The sequence below is a fragment of the Somniosus microcephalus genome, chromosome 4 (assembly GCF_052327205.1).
Source record: "Somniosus microcephalus isolate GS21.2 chromosome 4, FLI_Smic_1.0, whole genome shotgun sequence".
Lineage (NCBI taxonomy): Eukaryota > Metazoa > Chordata > Chondrichthyes > Squaliformes > Somniosidae > Somniosus > Somniosus microcephalus.
Window position 1 is genome coordinate 169495067 of NC_140990.1, and position 24456 is coordinate 169519522.

Below are 24456 nucleotides of genomic sequence, written 5' to 3' on the forward strand. Positions count from 1 at the left end.
ATTTTTTGAGGATGTAACTGGTAGAATAGATAAGGGAGAACCAGTGGATGTGGTGTATTTGGACTTTCAGAAGGCTTTTGATAAGGTCCCGCATAAGAGAGTAGCGTGCAAAGTTAAAGCACATGGGATTGGGGGTAAGGTACTGACTTGGATAGAGAACTGGTTGGCAGACAGGAAGCAAAGAGTTGGAATAAACGGGTCTTTTTCCGAGTGGCAGGCAGTGACTAGTGGGGTACCGCAGGGATCGGTGCTAGGACCCCAGCTATTCACAATATATATAAATGATCTAGATGAGGGAACTAGATGTAATATCTCCAAGTTTGCAGACGACACAAAGCTGGGCGGGCATGTGTGCTGTGAGGAGGATGCAGAGAAACTCCAGTATGATTTGGACAGGTTGGGTGATTGGGCAGATGCATGGCAAATGCAGTATAACGTGGATAAATGCGAGGTTATCCACTTCAGTGGCAAAAACAGGACAGTGAATGTAGGAATAGTGAGAATAAGGGACAGTGAATGTCAGAAACAGTGAACATAGTAAATAGTGATATAGGAAACAGTGAATGTAGGAAATCCTGCTGCTACATTCACAATGTTAACACAAAGCCTGGAACGGCTGCGAGTGATAATATTGTATGCAAGCTTAACACATTGGCAAAACATTCCTCTATCTATTTTAATGCAGGTGAGTTAATATAAACAGGTTAACACCTCTGGTAACAGTGGACAGGGGAATGTGATCTGAACGCATTAAGAATTAATCTGCTGATATTGCTAAGTGTAACTTTCACCCTATAGAGACTGAAGGATACATCCCCCTGTAGAGGCTACAACCCCCTTGGGGATATTATCAAATATTAAACATAAATTACACATTTTCTATTAGACTTAAATATTGTCAACTCTAATTTGGGAACAGATTGAAGCACAGACAATTTTGAAGAAGCTGTCACCCTAATATTTGTCACAATAACAGTGCAATTTCTACATGTAAACCTCTCCTGATATTGCATTAACAGAGTATTTCAGTTGTTAGGCCTTGTACAAAACAAAAGTTGCTAGGATTCTTTTCTTACTGTGAATTCTGCATTGATAATGGTGAGGGATGTCAGTGCTGAGGCACCCAGCGTCAGAATCCTAGGCCAGATATAGCACGGGTGGGCTCAGAGTAACACTCCCTCTTGTCAACTCCAAGGGCCCCTATTCTCGAAAGAGAGACCCCTGAAAGAGGCATTGCAACATTAATCCAAGTACCACATGGGCCATACTGCGGCCTCCTGGAGGGAGATTGCCAATTCAAGGTGGTTATGTTCCATCACGCCTCCTAGGAGCTGGATCTGGTTTGGCCCGAACTCATTTCATACAGAACCATGACCGCTTGGGCTTATTTCAGTCGTGACACACAATGGTCAGTGAGTGGAGACTTTGATCACCACACAGCTGGGCTGTGGCACATCAGGACTCTCTGAAGGTGAAGTCCAGCATTGTAGCCGTGTGGTGAGAGACCTCTATCTACATTGGTACAGAGGGGCTGGTTTTATGAATGGGCACTGCCAGGAGTCCCAGTGGGGAATTGGGTCTCCCTGCTGGGAGCTCCTATTCATAAAGTCAGACCTGAAATGTCATTGTGAAATACATTCCCCAAGATTGTACAACATGGAATACTCACAATTGTTTGGAGAATGCTGTCGATTGTTTTGTTTAACTCCACCTCACTGAGAATGGTTGCTGTGTAGTTACGTCGATATCTGGCATCAGTAGCAATCAGATTCAGCCTCGCTTCCTAAAGCAAAATTAAATTTACAATCTCAAACTGAAAATGTTGAAGAGAATCCAACATTTTAATCTTGCGAGCCACAGGTTCCTATTAGTTCATCTTTCATTACTCTTCATTGTAACCTTGCATCCTCTTCCTGTTTGTGTCTGGAATTTGCAGCAGGAACAGTGAACACATGGGGCCTAAGGCTGGTCCAAATAGCATTTACGCTGGATTTGAATCCAATTTGTAGCCAAACAAGAGTCTCTTATAGGCACAGCCAGACTGCATAATAAGAAGCCACTGTGTTTCCTTTGCTGTAAGATAAACCAGCTTTCCCCTCACTATGTGGAAACCAAGACTCGAAGCATAGTCTATTACTATAATTCATTCTTTTCATTCCCTCAAAGCTGTGGAACTCCTTACCCGCCTTACGCCCTCCGACAATCTCCAGTCTTTTGAACACTCAAACTGGATGTCGCCTAATCATAATGCCCTGATTTACCTCATCTTTTCTTCCAATCTGTTCAACCTTGTTGGTACCCTGTACTGTGGGCCTCATTTACACAGTAACATAGGTGTGTATTGGACCAGAAAGGACCACTGGGTTACATCTGACCTTTCTTAAGGTTTCTAAAGACTGGTACAAATTATCTTCCCATCTCCCCATTACCTCCCTTCATTAAACCCCCCATTCTCCAGCAATAGAGGGCAAATGGGTGACCTGCTCCAGGTATCTTCTAACACTACGTTCTAACCACCCACTGAGAGCGGTAAGGCACGGTTCTCTCCCCTTCCTATTCTGCAGTGCTCTACTTGAGAGCTGAAATGGAGAAAATGCACCTGGCCCAGTGCATCATTACACCGTGGCACTGAAAACCCGCTTGAATTTAGATTTTCTCTCTTGTTCCTTTTCCAATTATACTATCCACACATTCTTCCTCCACTCCCCACCATGCTTTGTTAAAAGTAGGATTCATTGCGCCACCTCCTCCTCGAACACAATCCTTCCCAGGAGCTCTGAGCAGCGGAACTCCTTATCTCCCTCAGTCTTTCCTTCCTTCTACAATCTAAAGGCTTTTAAGAAGTTTTAGGCGACACGATGACCTCAACCCGTTTGCTCTTTTCAATCTTGGTGGTGTGTTGCGCTATGGGTTTTGGCCCTTGATATCTCAAGCCCATGCCCCATTGTTTATGTTGGGCCCCTCCCTGCTGCCGGCAGTGGTGGATTGTCTTCTCTCTGTCCTCATGACCAGCCATCGGGAGTTGTATCCCCACAGGCCACAGCTGGTCCCGCCAACGCTTCCTTTTCCCCACGTGTGCTTCACTTCACAATTTGCATCTGCTTTGATCTTTTTGTGTTCACTTCCTGCTTTATTACAATTTATGCTTCATATTAACCGCCATTACCAAGTGAGTACATTTAAGAGCATTTAAGATTTACAAGAATGATACCAGAACTGAGAGGTTATATCTATCAGGAAAGACTGATCAGGCTGGGGCTCTTGTCTCTAGAAAAGAGAAGACTGAGGGGTGACCTGACAGAGGTGTTTAAAACTATGAAGGGGTTTGATAGGGTAGACATAGAGAAGATGTTTCCACTTGTGGGGAGTCCAAAACTAAGGGTCCCAAATATAAGATAGTCAGTGATAAATCCAATAAGGAATTTAGGAGAAACTTCTTTACCCAGCGAGTGGTTAGAATGTGGAACTCGCTACCACAGGGAGTAGTTGAGGCAAATAGCAGAGATGCATTTAAGGGTAGACAAATACTTGAGGGAGAAAGGAATAGAAGGATATGTTGATAGGGTGAGATGAAGTAAGTGGGAGGAGGCTCGTGTGGAGCATAAACACCAGCATAGAACAGTTGGGCCGAATGGCCTGTTTCTGTGCTGTAAATACTATGTAAAACTACAAGAAATATTTAAATAAAAGTGTAAGTCTTGGGGCAGCAGTATAGGAGAGAACGAAAGATTGTATCATGAGTGATTAGAGACGTACTAGGTGATCTGGAGTGATGGCCACAGAAAATATCTTTATCCCCTGGTTCTTTGCATCGGACGCTGCATTGTCCAACCCTCCACATGGCTCCTTGTATCCTTCGATTGGATGTCCATCTGTTACTACAATCATGTACTTGTTCTCCCGGTGATGAGAGCCACTAAAATGAGAGACATTTTACAGTATTTTCTCCCTTGCAAGCGCAAAAATACAGAGGACCCTGAATCATCTGTGCTCCCGTTGGTCTGCATGCTCATTATCTGCCAGAACTTACTAAACAAAGGAAGGAGCATTCAATTTGAAACAAAATACCGTAGAGACATTCACAATGTTTATTTTAAGCACCTACTGAAAGGAGATTGGGGGAACTATTGATAGTCCACTGGAAGGGGGAGGGACGTCCCCACCATTATGGCAGGTAATCAAGGTCCAGTGCCAGGTCTACCTCCTCATGGTTGTGAGATAGCAATTGAACTGAACCTCTGACCAAAATAGCCTGGGTTATCCCAGGATGCACCAGATGCCACAGGCAACCCAAGATCAGCTGGAAAAATGTAGGTTTCCCCATACCATCAATAATCTTTGTTTTACAAATAGGAAAAGTGCATCCGTAAGCATGTTGATGAGGTGGTGTAATCACTCAGCAACAACAGGAGATTCAGCCTAGCCCCTGCAGAAGTCTGAAAAAGAAGGGCTACAAGCAGCCATCTTTCTCTGCTTTTCTTTACAATGCAAAGCAATATACATTATACAAGAAACCTGTGTACAATGGATGACCACTTACAAAGGTGTTGAAGGAATAAAGGGCATGGATGAACCATTGACTTAAAGTGCCCGGGCTCAATCCAACATTGGGTTGCATTCAAAAGGGATTTGATTACAAGTTAGCATAGGCTATTTAGTCAAGTCCTAACTCATTGGTAAGATCACATTTGGAATGTTCTATCTTATTTTGGGCAATTTAGCTGCAAAAGGGCAATGTTGCATTGAAGATGGTTTAGGGAAGGGTGGCAAGGTTAATTCTGGGATTCAAAGTGCAAAAGTATGAGACCGTACTGAGAAAATTGAACCTGTATTCATTTTGAGAAAATAAAATCAAGATGGGGCATGATCCAGGTCTTTAACAATCTAGAATAACATAAATATAAGTATATTATTTAACTTAGAAAGTGCCAGGTGACAGTAGGACCAACCCATTGATCCATTTAATAAACTTTCATACAATGCAATGGTTGCTATGTTAATGAACTCCTTTAAAAAACAGTTGGGAGATATTTGGTAGGAAATGGATTGAAGTTTATAGAGGTACAGATAGTTATACAGGGATTGCCCATATATATAGAACAGAACTCATCAGAGCTATATTGACATTCTGGACATCTTGTCCAATTATCCTCTTATTAATCGGCAATTATCCATCGAAGATTAAATATGTTTATGGGGAGGCCCTGACAGTGCATATTGCACATGTCCATTGGAAGGACTAGGCTTGGGAAGTCAAAGCCTCTTTCCTTATGATACACCTGTTATAGCAGTGTCAGTGTAGATCTACCACCAAGACATCTGGCACTGATGACTGCGCTGATCTGATAATGAGAATCAATGTGGACATAGTCTCAATGTAACTCATCATAGTGGTAATGGCACGTCTCCCTGGCATAGCAACTGCATGCTCCTTTGGCAATAGCATGCGTACAGCGCTGGTACAAGTACCCCTCGAACTAAGGGCTGTACAGTTCTGATGTAACCTTGCTACTGGCATCATTATAGGGTCAACATTGATGTGAGACCCTTGTTCTGTCACTTACTCTTGAACCCACGTAGAGCTTGCATAGACACAGCAAATTATTTATATATTTCCCTGTCTTAGTTCCCTGATGGTACAATTCTTAAAAGTACTCTTACCCCAGCAGAAGTTCCTCAGCTCCCTCCCGTATGGCACAGTCTGTGTAGGTGCCTTTGCCAATGTAATCCACTTGATTGACATCCTGAATCATAGTTATCTTTCCCTTCTGGTCCATAAAACTGAGAGGGTGGATCTTCCTCACGACGTCGCTGTAGTGCAGCGCTCCAGCATTCCATTCCAATGTCTGGTCACATCGGTAGTACCTGCAGTAGACAGACACCTGGTGTTATTTACATCCGCTTGATTGACACATTTCTCTGGCCCCATTATCCGCTTGTCTTCCCCTTTCGAAAAGCTCCTTGGGGGTCCTTTTTGAACCTGAGTGCAGTCAATGAAAATAAAAATCGCGAGAGAGAGCGATGTAAAACAGGCTGGCAATTCGCGATCATCCGTTTTACACTCTCGCACAAAGTCAGCGCAGCGGGGGTAACTTTGACTTTTGCCGATAGTGTAAGATGGGCGATATCGAATTGTCTTAATGCCATTGCACCCTGGCAAGGAGTCAGAAATAGATGATGGGACATGTGAGAGATTATTAATAACACTTCTGACAATCTACAGTTGCACTGCAGGAGAGAGAGCCCCGCCCAGCCTCGGGTTTCACTTCCTCAGGTAAACCAATAGGATTAAACTGGATTAAGAATTGCTGTAATATGAGTGCACGGAGGGACATTATGCAAATGTATTAATCAGTGCAGCTACCATAGCAATCTAAGGCCACTGGTGAGTTAAAAGCTTCAACTGTATCGATGAGGTGGTGAAGAAAATTGCACTGTGGGGTGGAGGGGGCGGGGGGTGCAGTTAAAGGAACTTGATCCTTGCTTATTCCTAGAAAATGTCTCTATAAGAAAATCCTAACCATATAGAAAGGTATTTGCTAGAGCAATCCAAAATTGATCCCACTGCCCTGCTCACTCCCTGTAGGCCTACCTTTGCTTCACAGTTCTATCCTATTTTCCCTGAAAAGATGCCATGGTCTGTGTTAAATCTGTGAGTTGTTCAAGTAATTAATACTCAGACTTAATCAGTAACAATAAAACAGGTCTTTACTGGTTGGAGGTAGGGACTATACGTAGGTCTTTACTTCATGCCCACAGGCGGGAACTGAGGGGAGATCAGTACCCACAGTACTATTTATACCCCTATGGCCAGGAGTGGTACTGCGTATCACTACGCCCAACAAGTAGTGCAGTCCTGTCCATAGGTTCAAAGTAGCACACATATTACATACACAACATTCCTCCCTTCCTAGCTTTACAGTCATCTCCCCATTTAACATAACGTAATAACATATATACATATATAACTTCAGGTTTACATAACAGAATAACATAGATACATAGATAACTTCATGTCAAAACAGATCACAGATTCAGTCTCTGCGGAAAACAGTTCACAGATTCAATCTCTGTGGTGTAGTCGGTTCACGTTGCTGGAGTGACTCATTCAATAGTCCTTCCATGGATTTAACAGTTTGAACTTCCGAACTGAATTGGCTCCGTTCGGAGGGACCACGTGTGTGATCTGGTAGAGGTAATAATGGTTCAGATGGGTCATCTTCTGTTTCGACTTTTCCTTTTCTGCTTCTTGGAGACTCTCTGGGCTCCACTGTCAGCTGCCAGCTGCATGCGCAGTTCCTCCTTCTCTTCCTCCTTTTTCCGTAGTAGAGCCACCTTCTCCCGATGTTCCGTAGACTTTCGGTGCTCCTCCATGATTTCTGTATGGTGGGAGTCGAAGTTACAAGTTGGGCAGGACAGGACATAGTAATATTCGGTGTCGTCCTGATCTAGGCCAGCGAGAGGGTCTTCTATTTCCTCCATACCCAGCTGGGCGTTAGCCAGCTTTTGTTCCAAGTCCAGACATCTTTCCTGAAGAGACTTCTTCATGCGTACCTCTTCATCCAGCTTTTTCTGGGCTTTCAGCAAGTCGTTTACTAATGACCTCATTTGAGATTTTACTACTTCAACTTCTTTTGGAGATTGATTGATCGGACTATTCAATCCCTCTACCGGAGCAGCTGTTTCAGCGGTCTGTTGTTCTATGTTGACGTGAGTCAGCGTACTTTTGGCATCCAAGGGCTGCTCTGTTGCAGTCATCTCAGTCTGTGTTGCCACCTCAGCTCTTCCAATAACCTTTGAGAGCTCCGAACCCCTTTCGTTTGAATATTGAAGTTCGTGTTCAAGTTTTTCCCATTTCAGAGTCCTGTCCTTCAGCATATGCAGGAGTTGGCTGACCGTTAACTCCTCTGACATCAGACGTTTTGTGTGCTCCTGTTCCATTTTCTCCATCAACTGCTTCTGTTGTCTTTCCAGATTCTCCAACTCTATATCAAAGAACTCTTTCGTTGCATTCAACTCTTGCTCACAACGGCGAAGCATTTGTTCTAATTGCTGTTGTAGTTTGAAATGGAGTTGAGTTCGAGCCCGGTGTCCCTCAGAAATGGGCACATCAGTAGACTTGCCAGACGCAGAATCCACAGTTAAACTATGTTGTTGTTGCTCAGTGGAATTCTGTGCTGAAACTTTGTCTTTTGCACCTGAGTTGGGCTTACCATCATCCGTTCCAGAGTCTGGGCCGACTATCTTCACCGAGTTCTCACTCGTTATTGTTTGTAGGAAATGCCAGTCCATATTCATTTTCCTAATCCACTCCCGTCCTAGTAGTGGAGAACCTCCTTCAGATATCACATATAAGTCCATTATTTGACTGTCTTCGCCCTTGTGGACCACTGCAACCTCTATTTTCCCGATGGGGTACACTCTTTGCCCCGTGTATGTTTTCAATATAATCCCCGTATCCTGTAGGGGAATATGTTGGAATAACTTTCCGTAATCTTTCTTATTTATGACCGTCAATGCCGATCCAGTGTCCAATTCCAGTTTTACTTGGACTCCTTCTATCTGAAGAGTGACCCAAATTGTCTGGAGGTCTGCACCCTTACCAGCGTTGAGTACTCTTAAGCTAGCCAGTTCATTACAGCTTAAGCTAGCCAGTTCATTACTGCTAGCGTCTGAATCGGACTCCTGTTCAGTCACCTTGTGTACCTTTGCGTATTTTCCTTGCAGTGACTTCTTGTTGCTGGTCTTCTTCCCTGACCTGCATACTCTAGCTATATGTCCAAGCCTACCACAAGTTCTACATTCTTGGTTTTTAAACCAACACTGGTTCTGATCATGCGTTGTCTTTCCACAACGATAACATTTGCCAGACTCACACCCAATTTGTGTGCACTGAGCTCCGGTGACCGTAGCTGCATTACTGCCGTGCCTCTCGCTGCGGCTTCGTGTGCTGCTGCCATAGTGACCGCCTTCTCAAGCGTCAGCTCATTCTCCTCGAGCAGTCGCTTTTGTGTATCCTGTTTAAATAAACCACACACAAATTTGTCTCGAAGTGCCTCTGTCAGTCCCGTTCCAAACTGGCAATATTTCGCTAATTTACGCAATTCCAGCAAATAATCAGCATTGCTTTCATGCTGTAGCTGCCTTCTGTCGTAAAATTTAAATCGTTCCGCTAGCATCAGCGGCGTGGGGTTTAGATGATCTTTCAGGACAGTAACAATCTCATCGAACGTCTTATCCGCCGGTTCATCTGGTGATAACAGGTGTTTCAATTGCCCGTATGTCTTCGCACCCATTAAATTTAATAATGTTAGAGCTTTATCTTGGTCACGAATTTTATTGGCCTTACAATAATTTTTTACTCTTTCAACATATATGGCCCAATCTGCGAGGTCACTATCAAAGGTGCTAATATTCCCGTGTTTAGGCATTGTAGATTTGCAATTTCTCAGATTTTATTTTCTTTACTTGTTATCAAAGATGGCGGCTTCCCGCTCTTGCCGTTGTCCTCCGCCCACAAAATGGCGGTTTTCCCGTGCTTGGCGGTCTTCACCCGTCCCCCGACGCCGTCTCCCTTCAGCCCCCGAGTGCGGCCCTTATCTTCGCCGCGATCGCCCGAGTGCGGCCCTTATCAGCGGATGCGATCGCTGGATCGCGAAGCGGCTCTCGGCTCTTATCAGGAGATGCGATCGCTCCGTTGAAACGCCTCCCGCTCGAAGCGGCTCTCGCGCCCTATTCCTCCAGCTCCCCCAGCCCCGTTCGTGCGGCCAACGCGGTCGACTGCCTGTCGCGTCGCTGCCCGGCTCAGACAACGGCTTACCCACCACCAAGCTGGAGAAGAAGCTGACGGTCGCCGATGGAGGCTCCGAGGTCAGGATGTCTTCCAGTGGGGTGGAGAGGGTGGAAACCTCTCTGCAACGTCCTGGCTGTGGACGAAGCTGCCGTGGAGTGACTGCCGCAGGGTCCGAATCAGACTCGTCGCCAGTGTTAAATCTGTGAGTTGTTCAAGTAATTAATACTCAGACTTAATCAGTAACAATAAAACAGGTCTTTACTGGTTGGAGGTAGGGACTATACGTAGGTCTTTACTTCATGCCCACAGGCGGGAACTGAGGGGAGATCAGCACCCACAGTACTATTTATACCCCTATGGCCAGGAGTGGTACTGCGTATCACTACGCCCAACAAGTAGTGCAGTCCTGTCCATAGGTTCAAAGTAGCACACATATTACATACACAACAGTCTGTGCTTCAGCCTGTCCCTTGGGAAAATCATTCCACGTTCTAACAGCCCACTGTGCAAAGAAACTTTTCCTAACCTCTCTCCTCGCGCTCTTTGTGTCATATTTTAAACTGCTAACCCCTTGTCACTGACGCCACAACTACAAGAAGTAGCTTTCCCTATTTGCTCTACCAAAACCTTTCGTCATTTAAAATTGTTATTAAATCTCCTCTTAGCCTTCTCTGCTCCAGTGGGACATAGGAACAGGAGTAGGCCATTCAACCCCTTGAGCCTGATCCGCTATTCAATTAGATCATGGTGGATTTATTTCTCAACTCCATTTACCCGCCTTGGTTCCATATCCCATAATACCCTTGCCTAACAAAAATCTATCAATCCCAGTTTTGAAATTTTCAGTTGACCCCCAGCCTCAACAGCTTTTTGGGGGAGAGAGTTCCAGATTTCCACTACCCTTTGTGTGAAGAAGTGTTTCTTGACATCACCCCTGAACAGCCTAGCTCCAATTTTAAGGTAATGCTCTCTTGTTTTGGACTCCGCTACCAGAGGAAATATTTTAGTGCTAGTATCTCAAGTCTCTCCTCATAAAAGTAGTTTGCTATTCCTATCATCATCCTGGTGAATGTACGCAGTATGTGTTTATGACCTTTCTAAAATGTCCCCTCCAAGGAGTACCACCCTCAATGGGCTGGGCGATCCAAGCCTGGAACACCGTGGAACAAAGCTTGCACTGTAGATTTGCCCATGGAAAGCATTTATCTATTTAGCCACCCAAAAATAATGGCCTCAGGGTTCCTTATATCAATTCCAAATATCCTATTCCAAATTCCACTTAGACATCAAGATGTGATTCCCACTCCTGCACCACAAAGACAGATCAGCTACTATGGAAAATGAGCCCCGTGCTTAACATTAGCATATTAGGTCAGTTGGGTTGGTCTGTTACTCTCAGTCTTGCACTGGCAAGGTCCCACAACAGCTTTATCACACTGCTGCTCTCAGACCTGTACCTACACCATAATGGAGCAATGCTACAAGGCCATTGCAATATCTATATATCATTAGTAAAGAGAAAGACTTGCAGTTATATAACGCCTCCTAGAAGAGAGTCACGCTTGATACTCAACAAATTGGATAGCATACCAGAAACGCCCATACACACACCATGAGAAGATGATTCACAAACTAGGTGGAGCGGTATTTCATTTTCTACCATGAAGTAATATTGAGTGACATTTCATTTCAAAAATGTAGTAAGCGTGGCAGGCAATTTGCGACCAGCAAGGGCCCACAAACAGCAATGAGATCATCTGTAATAGGTGTCGGTTGAGAGATATACATTCACCAGGACACCAGGAACATAAGAATATAAGAAATAGGAGTAGGAGCAGGCCATTCGGCCCCTCGAGCCTGCTCCGCCATTCAATAAGATCATGGCTGATCTTCTACCTCAACTCCATTTTCCTGCACTATCCCCATATCCCTTGATTCCCTTAATATCCAAAAATCTAGTGATCTCGGTCTTGAATCAGTGATTCGTGTACAAGGACACCCAGGTCCCTCTGAACAGCAACATTTCCCAACCTCTCACCATTTAAAAAATACTCTGCTTTTCTATTTTTCCTACCAAAGTGGATAACTTCACATTTCTCCACATTATATTCCATTTGCCATGTTCTTGCCCACTCACTTAGCCTGTCTATATCCCCTTGAAGCCTTCTTGCATCCTCCTCACAACTTACATTCCCACCTAGCTTTGTATCATCAGCAAACTTGGATATATTACATTTGGTCCCCTCATCAAAATCATTGATGTAGATTGTGAATCGCTGAGGCCCAAGCACTGATCCTTGCGGTACCCCACTAGTTACAGCCTGCCAACCCGAAAATGACCCGTTTATTCCTACTCTCTGTTTTCTGTCCATTAACCAATCCTCAATCAATGCTAGTATATTACCCCCAATCCCATGAGCCCTAATTTTGTTTAATAACCTCTTGTGTGGCACCTTATTGAATGCCTTCTGAAAATCCAAATACACCACATCCACTGGTTCCCCCTTATCTATTCTGCTTGTTGCAACCTCAAAAAACTCTAACAGATTCGTCAAACACGAGTTCCCTTTCATAAATCCGTGTTCACTCTGCCCAATCCTATTATTATTTTCTAAGTGCCCTGTTACCACGTCCTTAATAATAGATTCTAGCATTTTCCCTACTACTGATGTCAGGCTAACTGGTCTGTAGTTCCCCATTTTCTCTCTCCCTCCTTTCTTAAATAGTGGGGTTACATTTGCTATCTTCTAATCCGTGGGAACCGTTCTAGATTCAATGGAATTTTGGAAGATGATAACCAATGCATCCACTACCTCTATAACCACCTCTTTCAAAATGCTAGGATGTAGGCCATCAGGTCCGGAGGGTTTATCAGCTTTCAGTCCCATTAATTTCCCCAGAACTATTTTTTTACTAATACTAATTTCTTTCAGTTCCCCATTCTCGATAGACCCTTGGTTCTCCACTATTTCCGAGAGGTTTATTGTGTCTTCTCCCGTGAAGACAGACGGAAAGTATTTGTTTAATTTTGCTGCCATTTCCTAATTTCCCATTATAATTTCTCCTGTCTTAGCCTGTAAGGGACCCACATTTACTTTCGCTAATCTTTTTCTTTTTACATTCCTATAGAAGCTTTTACAGTCTGTTTTAATGTCTCTCGCTAGTTTACTCTCATTCTATTTTCCCTTTCTTTATTAATTTCTTGGTCCTCCTTTACTGAATTCTAAAATCCTCCCAACCCTTAGGCTTAGTGCTCTTTCTGACAACATTATACGCCTCTTCCTTTGATCCAATACTATGTTTAACTACTCGTCAGTCGCGGTTGGACCACTTTCCCTGTGGGGTTTTTGTGCCTTAAAGGAATGTATATTTGTTGTAAATTATGTATTAATTCTTTAAATGCTAGCCATTGCTTGTCTACCATCATACCTTTCAATATAGTTTCCCAATCTACCTTAGTCAACTCGCCCCTCATACCCACGTAATTTGCTTTGTTTAGATTTAAGACCCCATTATTGGATTTAACTAAATCACTTTCAAACTCAATATAAAATTCTATCATATTATAGTCACTCTTCCCTAAAGGCCCTTTTACTACAAGGTTATTAATTAACCCTTTCTCATTGCACAATACTAGATCTAAAATAGCCTGTTTCCCAGTTGGTTCCTCAACATACTGATCTCTCCTGTTCTTCTTTGAATACTGGCGTGGGGTTATTTATGTCCACCTGAGAGGGCAGACGTCTCATCCAAAAGATCGCATTGCGCCCTGAGTACGAGCACTGGAGTGTCAGCCTGGATTTTGTGCTCAAGTCTCTGGAGTGGGACTTGAACCCACAAAGCCTGCTGATCTCAGAGGGGAGAGTGCTACCCACTGAGCCATGGCTGACACAGATTAAAGTAAGTGAGCAGTCCAAGATGGCAGTGATTAAATCATCGTACAATCTCACTTTCTGAAAAGGATCATCATTTAATAATGGGAATAAGAATCGGACCACACCTCATACATTGACGAATGAACAGCCAGTCTTGTGTCTGCGTGGGCCCCGGAGTGGCAGACCTACCACTGGGCAAGGAGCTCCAGCTAACCCTGCCTAATGTCCCAGTGGTAGTCCTCAGTGGACCAACAGCTGGAAGTTCTGTGCTAGTTAAACAACAGCTGGTTAAATTCCAGCAGCACGCCTGTGCACACCTACGGGTTCCTAACTCTTGGCTCGTACCAACCTGAACCTTAGCTAAGTTATAGTTAATTTCTGGTCTGGCTGGGTCCCTACAGGATCTTATGGGGGCAAACAGAAAATCAATATAGGTCTCCCAGTAGTTTGGAGACTCCGGGTGCATCAGACACCAAGCTGATCTGATCATAACCTCGGCCCCTATTATATTTTTATATTTTTTATCCACACTTTTGGTTTGTGCCTTTTCCTTTTTTCTCTCTCTCTTTCTCTTTCTCTCTCTCCCACATGACAGCTGTCTTTCACTCTGTCGGCGCATTTCACACCTCATTTAGAGCCACTGTCTGTTTCTTTACCTATCCTATTACTATCTCGTCTCACCTTGAATATCTCTTACGTCTCTTCTTTCATCCCCTCCCCCATGTCCCAGCCCCCAAACTGCCTTTTGTTTCATTTCCTGCCTTTTCTCTCAGTTCTGTAGAAGGGTTTCGACCCGAAACGTTGACTCTATTTCTCTCTCCACGGATGTTGCCTGGCCTGCTGAGTTTTTCCAGCATTTTCTGTTGTTATTTTGGATTTCCAACATCCACAGTATTTTGCTATCGTAAAAGTAAAGCTCAGCTTCAGCCTAATATCTAATGTCCCTCCAGCAACTTTCACTGCAACCACGTTATTAGAGATGGGCCATTCATTTTAAATGGTTAAAGCCTGCATGAAGTTCTGATAAGTTTTCCAAGTGGGTGAGTCTCCCTGCTGGGAGTGCAGGGTCCCACAAACAATGTGATAATGACCAGATCATCTGTGTTTAGTGATGTTGGTTGAGGGACAAATACAGCAAAGAATAACAAAAAGATTGATTAAGAAAGGGAAGATAGATTATGAAAGTAAATTAGCAAAAAATATAAAAACAGACAGTAAAAGTTTCTATAGTTATATAAAAAGAAAAAGGGTGGCTAAAGTAAATGTTGGTCCCTTAGAGGATGAGACCGGGAAATTAATGGTGGGAAACATGGAGATGGCAAAAACACTGAACAATTATTTTGTATCAGTCTTTACAGTAGAGGACACTAAGAATATCCCAACACTGGACAAACAGGGGGCTCTAGGGGGGGAGGAACTAAATACAATTAAAATCACTAAGGAAGTGGTATTTGGTAAAATAATGGGACTCAAGGCGGATAAATCCCCTGGACCTGATGGCTTGCATCCCAGGGTCTTGAGGGAAGTAGCGGTAGGGATTGTGGATGCATTGGTAATAATTTTCCAAAACTCACTGGACTCAGCAAAGGTCCCGGCAGATTGGAAAACTGCTAATGTAACACCATTATTTAAAAAGGGTAGTAGGCAGAAGGCTGGAAACTATAGACCTGTTAGCCTAACATCTGTGGTTGGTAAAATGTTAGAGTCCATTATTAAGGAGACAGTAACGGGACATTTGGATAAACATAATTTAATAGGGCAAACTCAGCATGGTTTCATGAAGGGGAAGTCATGTTTAACAAATTTGCTTGAGTTTTTTGAGGAAGTAACATACAGGGTGGATAAAGGGGAACCAGTGGACGTAGTGTATTTAGACTTCCAAAAGGCATTTGACAAGGTGCCACACAAAAGATTATTGCTCAAGATAAAAAATCACGGGATTGGGGGTAATATTCTGGCATGGGTGGAGGATTGGCTCTCTAACAGAAAGCAGAGAGTTGGGATAAATGGTTCGTTCTCAGATTGGCAACCAGTAACTAGTGGTGTTCCGCAGGGGTCAGTGCTGGGTCCCCAACTCTTTACAATCTACATTAACGATTTGGAGGAGGGGACCGAGTGTAACATATCAAAGTTTGCAGATGATACAAAGATGGGACGGAAAGTAGTGAGTGAGGAGGACATAAAAAACCTGCAAAGGGACATAGACAGGCTAAGTAAGTGGGCAGAGATTTGGCAGATGGAATACAATGCTGGAAAGTGTGAGGTTATGCACTTTGGCAGGAAAAATCATAGAGCAAGTTATTATCTTAATGGCAAGAAACTGGAAAGTACTGAAGTACAAAGGGATCTGGGGGTCCTGGTGCACGAAACTCAAAAAGTTAGTATGCAGGTGCAGCAAGTGATCAAGAAGGCCAATGGAATGTTGGCTTTTATTGCTAGGGGGTTGGAATATAAAAACAGGGAGGTATTGCTGCAGTTGTACAAGGTATTGGTGAGGCCGCACCTGGAATACTGCATACAGTTTTGGTGTCCATACTTAAGAAAAGACATACTTGCTCTCGAGTCAGTACAAAGAAGGTTCACTCGGTTAATCCCGGGGATGAGGGGGTGGTCATATGAGGAGAGGTTGAGTAGATTGGGACTCTACTCATTGGAGTTCAGAAGAATGAGAGGCGATCTTATTGAAACATATAAGATTGTGAAGGGGCTTGATCGGGTGGATGCGGTGAGGATGTTCCCAATGATGGGTGAAACTAGAACTAGGGGGCATAATCTTAAAATAAGGGGCTGCTCATTCAAAACTGAGATGAGGAGAAACTTCTTCACTCAGAGGGTGGTAGGTTTGTGGAATTTGCTGCCCCAGAAAGCTGTGGAAGCTACATCATTAAATAAATTTAAAACAGAAATAGATAGTTTCCTAGAAGTAAAGGGAATAAAGGGTTACGGGGAGCGGGCAGGAAATTGGACATGAGTCTGGGTTCGGAATGGTCATGGCCCTGTGGGTAGTGGAGCGGGCCCAGGGGCCGTGTAGCCTTGTTCTGCTCCTACTGTGTTCTAATTCTGTTAGATTTCAGGAGATGGTTTTATTCCTGTTCCTGGCTGGGGTGGAGATCGCCTTTACAGAAGGTAAGTACTGTAGAAAATATAGGGACAGAGTGATCTCCTGGAAGAATTTCGATCGCCTAGATGGGTCGGAGAGGAATTTCCCAGATTTTTTTCTCCCAAATTGGCCATTGGGTCTTTATCTGGTTTTTCGCCTCTCCCGGGAGATCACATGGGTTCGGGTGGATGCAGAGTGATAGAAGATTTGAGGTTAGGATCAGATCAGCCATGATCTTATTGAATGGTGGAGCAGGCTCGAGGGGCCGATTGGCCTACTCCTGCTCCTATTTCTTATGTTCTTATGTTCTAACACCGGGGAGAGCTCCCCTGCTCTCCTTCAAAATAGTACCATGGGATCTTTTACATCCACCTCAGAGGGCAGATGGGGCCTCAGTTTAACGTCTCATACAAAAGACAGCACCTCAGTACTGCACTGGGAGTGTCAGTCTAGATTTTGTGCTCAATTCTCTGGAATGGAGCTTGACCCCACAACCTGCTGACTCTGAGGTAAAGAGAGCTACCCGCTGAGCCACTGCTGACAGCTAATCAGCTTGACTGGAGGTCCACTCACCAAAAAGTATTAATGAGCTTGGATTTCAGCGTCCAAGTGTTTGACTTTAAGCCCTAAATTATTCATCCTTGACCATTGTACAAGCACAAACACAATGATCTGTCACTGTACCTGATGCTAAGGTACCAGAAGCTCCGAGAACAGAGTCACACTGGATACTCAGCACATTGGATAACAGACGGTATGTCAACTGCACCGCCATAGACCGCAAGGCTCTGCAGATGGTGGTGAAAGCTGCACAACATACTATAGGAATTAAACTACCTGCTGTCCAGGATATCTACCCCGAGAGGTGCCGGGGGAAGGCCCTGAGAATCATCAAAGACGCGAGCCACCCCAGCCACAACCTCTTCGCCCTGCTCCCGTCCGGTAAGAGATACCGAAGCATACGGTCTCGTGCCAGCAGGTTTCGAAACAACTTCTACCCCCAGGCCATAAGACTCATGAATGAATAATTTATTATTATTTATTATTGTTGTTTTTATTTATTATTACTGTATTTCTATTAGTATTTTTATCATTGCTATGCCATATTTATTCCAATGTTGAGAGGACTCGTAAAAATCAACATTTCATTGTGCAGTACACACGTTTGTTGCATATATGACAAATAAAATTGAATTGAATTGAATTGAATTGAATTGAATTGACCAGAGACTCCCACAAGAAGATGATTCATGAAACCAGGTGGAGCGGCATTTCATTTTCTACCGTGAGATAAGCTTGAGTGAAATTTCATTAAAATAAAACTGGTTCTCCGCCAGGCTTAAAACATTGGCCCAGAAATTGGTGTTGGGGGCTTCCCGTGGGTGCAAGCCCTCGACCTACACTTACATAGCGCACCGACAGTTGAAGCTTGGCCCTGCATGGATTTCCTGTCAGTGGCCCGGTTCAGCTCCCGGCGCACTGTGCTTGCGTGATCCAGCAGCGTAGTTAGTTCGATGAGCCGGCTGGGATCACGTGAGCACTGGGCAACCAATCGGAGGTTGCAAAAGTTCATTCATGAGTTTGATAGTAAGAACTGTCAAACTCATGAAAACTCCGGGTGCCCAAAACAGTACTTAAACTTCAAATAAAAGTTAAAAAAAATCCCACGAATTAAATGAACTATTAATAACTGTAAAAAACTAATTTAAACAATTATTCAAATTTTTGAAAAAAATAATTTTTTAACAAATCGGGTCTAAAAATACACTTACCTTATGTAAAGTCTTTAAAAATAATAAACCTGTGGAAAAAAAATACTAACTTTAATTGATAGACCACTTACCTTTTAAAACTAAGTACTTACGTCTGCTTTTTTCTCGCGTAAAAACTGGAGGCCTTTTCGCACGGGCAACCCTGTTAAAAGAAAAGGAATTTCAACGCGCACGCGCAGACTCCTGCGTGCACGCGTTCCACCTCTGAACCCCTTGGTTCAGAGGAAAGGAAATGCCGGTTTTCCGCGCATGCGCTGTGCATGCTGAAAACCGGCACTTCCAACGGGCCCACGCGTGAGTACACAGTGCTTACTCACGCATTGGGACCCGAATTACTGGGCCATTGTAAATTTAGAGGCTAGTGTAATATTTTAACATACTTCAAATAGGAATTGACCTTGAGGTGTCTTGTGCACCTACAACTAGTTCTGTGCTCGTGAAACAAAACCCCCTTCACAGAACGGGTAACAATTACCCTGCATCATTTCTAAGGAAACAAGGTGTCAGCCATGGCTCAGTTGGAATCACTCTTGCCACTGAGTTAGAAGGTTGTGGGTCCAAGTCCCGCTCCAGTGACTTAAGCACATAATCCAGGCTAACACACCAGTGCAGTACTCAGGGAGTGTTGGAGTGTGTCATCTTTTGGATGAGATGTTTGAACTGAGGCCCTGTCTGCCCCTTGATGTCAAAGTACTTTGGGATGTCCTGAGGTTGCAAAAGGTGCTAATTAAATGCAAGCTCTTCAAATATCACTTGTTATGTGCCAGCTGCTTCTGTGGACTATTTAATATGCGTAATTCATGCATCTTTGACTAAACCTGGAGAAGCACAGTAAGCAGTGAGAGAATTAATGCCTTCAATTTATTGCAAGCAGGGCCAGGCCTATGGTGAAGTCACATTGTGGTGCACAGATCATCCCGGAGCTGTTATAGCGATGGCACATCGTGCATGGGGTGGGGAGGGGGCAGCAGCTGCAGTGATGAACCAGCCACCGGGAGCCAAATATGTTGGTAATCCACTTTTAAGAGCTTTATCATCTAGAAGGGCACCGTGGTCTGCCATCTTGAGTAGGCCCGATCCTAAAACGAACATCTTGTTGTTAGGCTCTTGGGCACTTTATTTGGGTCACACATTAAATGATACGTGCCATCTCCCTCGTTTCCTACATTAGGGATGAGGGACTTCAGTTACGTGGAGAGATGAGAGAAGCTGGGAATATTCTCCTTAGAGCAGAGATGGTTAAGGGGAGATTCAAGAGAGGTGTTCAAAATTATGAGGGATTTTGATAGAGTAGGTAGGGAGAAACTGTTTCCACTGGCAGGCAGATCAGTAACCAGAGGACACAGATTTAAGGTAATGGGTAAAAGAGCCAGAGGGGCGATGAGGAATATTTTTTTTACTCAGCAAGTTATGATGATCTGGAATGCACTGCTTGAAAGGGTGGTGGAATCAGATTCAATAGTAACTTTCAAAAGAGAATTGGATAAATACTTGAAAAGGAAAATAAATTGCAGGGCAGTGGGGAAGGAGCAGGGGAGTGGGGCTAATTGGATAGCCCTTTCACAGGGCCGGCACAGGCACGATGGGACAAAAGTCCGTCTGTGCTGTATCATTCTATGGTAATAACAGTGATTACATTATTTTTTTTTTAAAGTACTTCATTGGCTGTAAAGCACTTTGGGATGTCCTTGGTCATGAAAGGCGCAATAGAAATGTCATTCCTTTATTCTATTATTATGCCCGTTATTTTGATAAGCATTGAAACGTTCCACAAGACAGTTTACTGTAGCAACAATTTTCTTTTCAAATTGACAAAGCTACAGGAGAACTAGCATGGTGCGTGATTTGCTATCCCTTTGTGCATCCCTGATTTTCATTGCCCCACCATTGACAGCCACACCTTCAGTTGCCTAGGCCCTAAGCTCAGCAATTCCCTCCCTAAAACTCTCCACCACTCTTCCCTCCTTTAAGATGCTCCTTAAAACCTAACTCCTTGACCAAGTCTGTCCCAATATCTCCTTATGTGGCTCGGTGTCAAATTTTGTCTGATAATACTCCTGTGAAGCGTCTTGGGACGCTTTACTATGTTAAAGAATGCAAATTGTTGTTATCACTTTGATCGGCAGGCAAGCCAACGTATTCACCGCCATGATGCCAAACTGTGGGACCCGGGCCGCAGATTGTGCTGCACGTGTTAAAGGCAGAAATCTGTTCGATTGGTCACACCAAATCCCAGCCCCGCTGAACAGATAGCATCGCAATTAAAATGGCCACTTGGCCACTGGTAGCAGGTTCAAATCCCCTCCCCACCTCTCCCAACAACTGGTAATAGAGCCATTATTGCTGTCACTTTCGACATTAGGAAGGAAGCAATGCAAAGGGGCGAGATCACAAACGATATCTATATGTATATACATAGAAATTTTTTAAAATGGAAGATTTTGGGGAATGAACCAGTTTTAGGGGAGGTAGCCATTTTCACACAACCTGCAGCGCCACCTTCAGGCACAAAGGGAATTACAAGTAGCCACTTCTTTCCAGTTTTGCCGTTTAGTTGCAGATATGTAGAGTGAAAGGATATAATAGCAAAGAATGCAATGATTACCAGTTATGCAACTTGTCGACGAAATTTGTGGTAAACTTCTTCACAAGATCTACAAGGGATCCATAGGGCTGCACTCTTAAAGCGACACTCTCAGATGTGTCCAGCACAAAGAATAAATCGGCAGGGCAATCTGTGGAAACAAGAGCATGATTAGAATGTCTGACACTTGAACGTATCAACACTAGGCTTAAAGCTGTCACCCTCTTAAAGGTTCAGCAAAATTTCCTTGTTAAAATTTACAATTGAAAAATCACCGTCTTGAGAGGCAAGCAACCATTTCCACATTTGTTTTGCATATCTTGCAAATCTGACTGTTTTACACTGGAGAGGAGCCCATAAACAAACCAGAGGCATATGGCAAAGCAAAAAGGGAATCACCCACAACAGGCACAAGATTTCAACATCACGTCTTAATTTTTATTTTGTACACTTTAAATCCAGGCTACAAGTTAAAATTGCACACTTTAAAAAAGAGCGTATGCAAAGTATTCGGTTAACGTTGACTTAACGGGTCAGCCTGTAATGAACTTTAACAAAACAAACCCAGTCTGTCATTTCTAAAGAATTCTTCTGCAAACGGTTGGAAATGTCTCTGTGAGGAAGATTGCAAGCACCCACCTGAATGATAGACTATGTCCTTTTGTGCCAATAGGAAGTTCCATGTGCAGCAAAGTTCAAAAAGGATGAATAATATTTTCAAAGCCATGGCTTCCACCGCTGTAGCGGGCTTGTGTGCTGAGCACACGGAGACTGAGGGAGAATCAGGACAGGAAAAAGGGCAGTGAGAGAGACAGCGAGGCTGAGGAGAGGAGTTGAAGCCTTCGTCTCTGCTTCAGACAGAGATCAACTGTGAAGTAGGCTGGCCCTAAGCAGCCAGCCAAGACCTAGGAACGGGATAAAAGTATGTGGTCTCCATACAGCTGTGCTGCGATCTATCCAGCTGCCAACAGCCTTACTCTAATAAAACAATTAATCTCAACTTATACGTGCCAGGTGACAAGATTGCATTTTTGCACACACACATTTGAAGCATACATGTCTATATGTTCATTAAATGAACATGAAAGTTTTATATTTAATCTGCAAGAATTCAATGTCGAGAACCCCCTTGATTCCCCCCACCCGCTTCAAGGACACACCCATCAATGTTGGCAGTTTTAGCTCACAGTGTACTATATGTGTGTGTGCATATTTAAACGGGTTCCATCACCACCCTTACATCACTGCATGCACTTCCATGGAGAAACAAGTTTCCACAGGAGGGTCGGTAACCAGGGAACATAGATTTAAGATAATTGGCAAAAAAAACCCATTTTTACACAGCGAATTATCATCTGGAACACACTGCCAGAAAGCAGACTTAGTAGAAACTTTCAAAAGGGAATTGGATATATAATTGAAAAGGAAAATTTTGAAGGGCTATGGGGAAAGAGCAGAAGAGTGGGACTAATTGGAGAGCTCTTTCAAAGAGCCGGCATAGGCATGATGGGCCGAATGGCCTCCTTCTGTGCTGTGTAATTCTATGATTCTATTACATTGGATTCTGCGACTTTTACCAATTTTGTTATTGCAATTCCTCCCATTATTACATGAAAACAGAAATCCAGCGCACTTGCAATAATGTAATGTCAGCCTTCAGTTAGGGCATTTTTAGGAGTGGGGAAAGGCCATTAAATCCAACAGGCCTATCTTTCTTTCATAAATCAACCCTCCCTCACACAAATTCTTCCCAACCCTTCATTCTACAGAAACACGTTGCACTGAAACTAGAAAAGTAAAATATTGCGAATGTTGGAAATCTAAGGAAAGGTCACTGACCGGAAATGTTGGCTCCGATATTTATGGGGAGGTGGGAAGGCAGCACAATAGCGGCAGGAGGGCGGGGAGCCCAGAAATCCCGGGGACGTGGAGGTCCTGCCAAATTTAATGGCAGAATGTCATTATGGTTTTTAAAATTCCGTTTCCCGCCAGGCAGCCGGCCAGATTGACAGGTTGGGGGGGAGGTGGTGTCGGACCAGTAATCTGGAGGGAGGGAAAGATCACGGGTTGGATGGGAGGAGGGTTGGCCACTCTAGGAAGCGGGGAGAGGCTGCAATTGACAGGAGGTTTGCTTGAGGGGCTGAGGGGGGGAAGCATTCCTGCTGCTCCTGGCCCACAAGCAGTGCTCTAAAAAGCACTTCCCTTCTGCAGCCAGCAGCTCCCGTCTCCATTTTGCTGCCGGGTTTCCTGAGCCCTGCGAAACATGGCCCGCAACCGTTAAATTTAAATCAGCCTCCCAATTGCACTGTGGGAGCCTGATTTAAATATTATAATGAGGTGTCTCGCCTCTCCAAAATGGGACACAGGCAGGCTACACAACCCATTGCCGTAAAAATGGCAGCAAGCACATATGTGGTGGGTTGGGGTTGCATTTCAGGACTTTTAAGTATTAACGCCCTCCTGATCCTCTCCCGCCTGTCATGGGAGGGGTAAATATTGACCCCGTTAACTCTGTTTACAGTGAATTATGTAGAAATTACAGCACAGAAACAGGCCATTCGGCCCAACTGGTCTGTGCCAGTGTTTATGTTCCACACGAGCCTCCTCCCACTCTACTTCATCTAACCCTATCAACATATCCTTCTATTCCTTTCTCCCTCATGTACTTATCTTGCTTCCCCTTAAATGCATCTATACTATTCGCCTCAACCACTCCATCTGGTAGTGAGTTCCACATTCTAATCAACGAAATTTCACCTGAATTCCCACTGGATTTATTAGTGACTATCTTATATTCATGGCCCCGAGTTCTGGTCTCCCCCACTTGTGGAAACAACTTCTCTACGTCTAACCGTTCGAACCCTTTATTTATCTTAAATACCTCTATCAGGTCAGTTGTAACTGAAAACTAGCCAAGGTGTAATTCTAAACCATTCACTGAATAAAATGTTATAATCAGTAAGGCTGATCCAGTATAGAGACATATTTCAAAAGAAGTTATATTAAACTTGTACAACTAATCAGTAGTATTTCCTCATGAGATTTTAAAACATCAGCGCAAATCTAAAAGTGCTTTTCCTGTGCCTGGCTGGTTTTGGAATAGCAATGTTGTACCGTCTTCCATGTCTGTGTCAGCTGTGGCTCAGTTGGTGGCACTCTTGCCTCGGAGTCAGAATGTTGTAGATTGAAGCCCGCCGCCCCCACCAGTGATTTGAATACAAAATCTGGGCTGACACTCCAGTGCCCACTGAAGGAGTGCTACACTGTCCGAGGTGCCATCTTTCGGATGTGTTGAAGCCCTGACTGCCTGCTCAGGTGGCATTATTTAAAGA

At 43.9% G+C, this 24456-nt stretch overlaps 1 protein-coding gene across 1 annotated transcript in view; it reads right to left on the reverse strand.

The window, feature by feature from the left end:
• col6a1 (collagen, type VI, alpha 1) overlaps nt 1-22108 on the reverse strand; it is a 107185-nt gene extending 85077 nt beyond the window's left edge. Inside the window, exons 1-5 of the mRNA XM_085985445.1 lie at nt 21764-22108; nt 21146-21275; nt 5662-5865; nt 3757-3916; nt 1670-1783 (exon numbers count right to left, since the gene is read on the reverse strand). Of these exons, the coding sequence (XP_085841571.1) occupies nt 1670-1783; nt 3757-3916; nt 5662-5865; nt 21146-21275; nt 21764-21851 (696 nt within the window). The 5' untranslated portion in view covers nt 21852-22108. The remainder of the gene's footprint in view (nt 1-1669; nt 1784-3756; nt 3917-5661; nt 5866-21145; nt 21276-21763) is intronic.
• Between the last annotated feature and the right edge of the window lie 2348 nt (nt 22109-24456).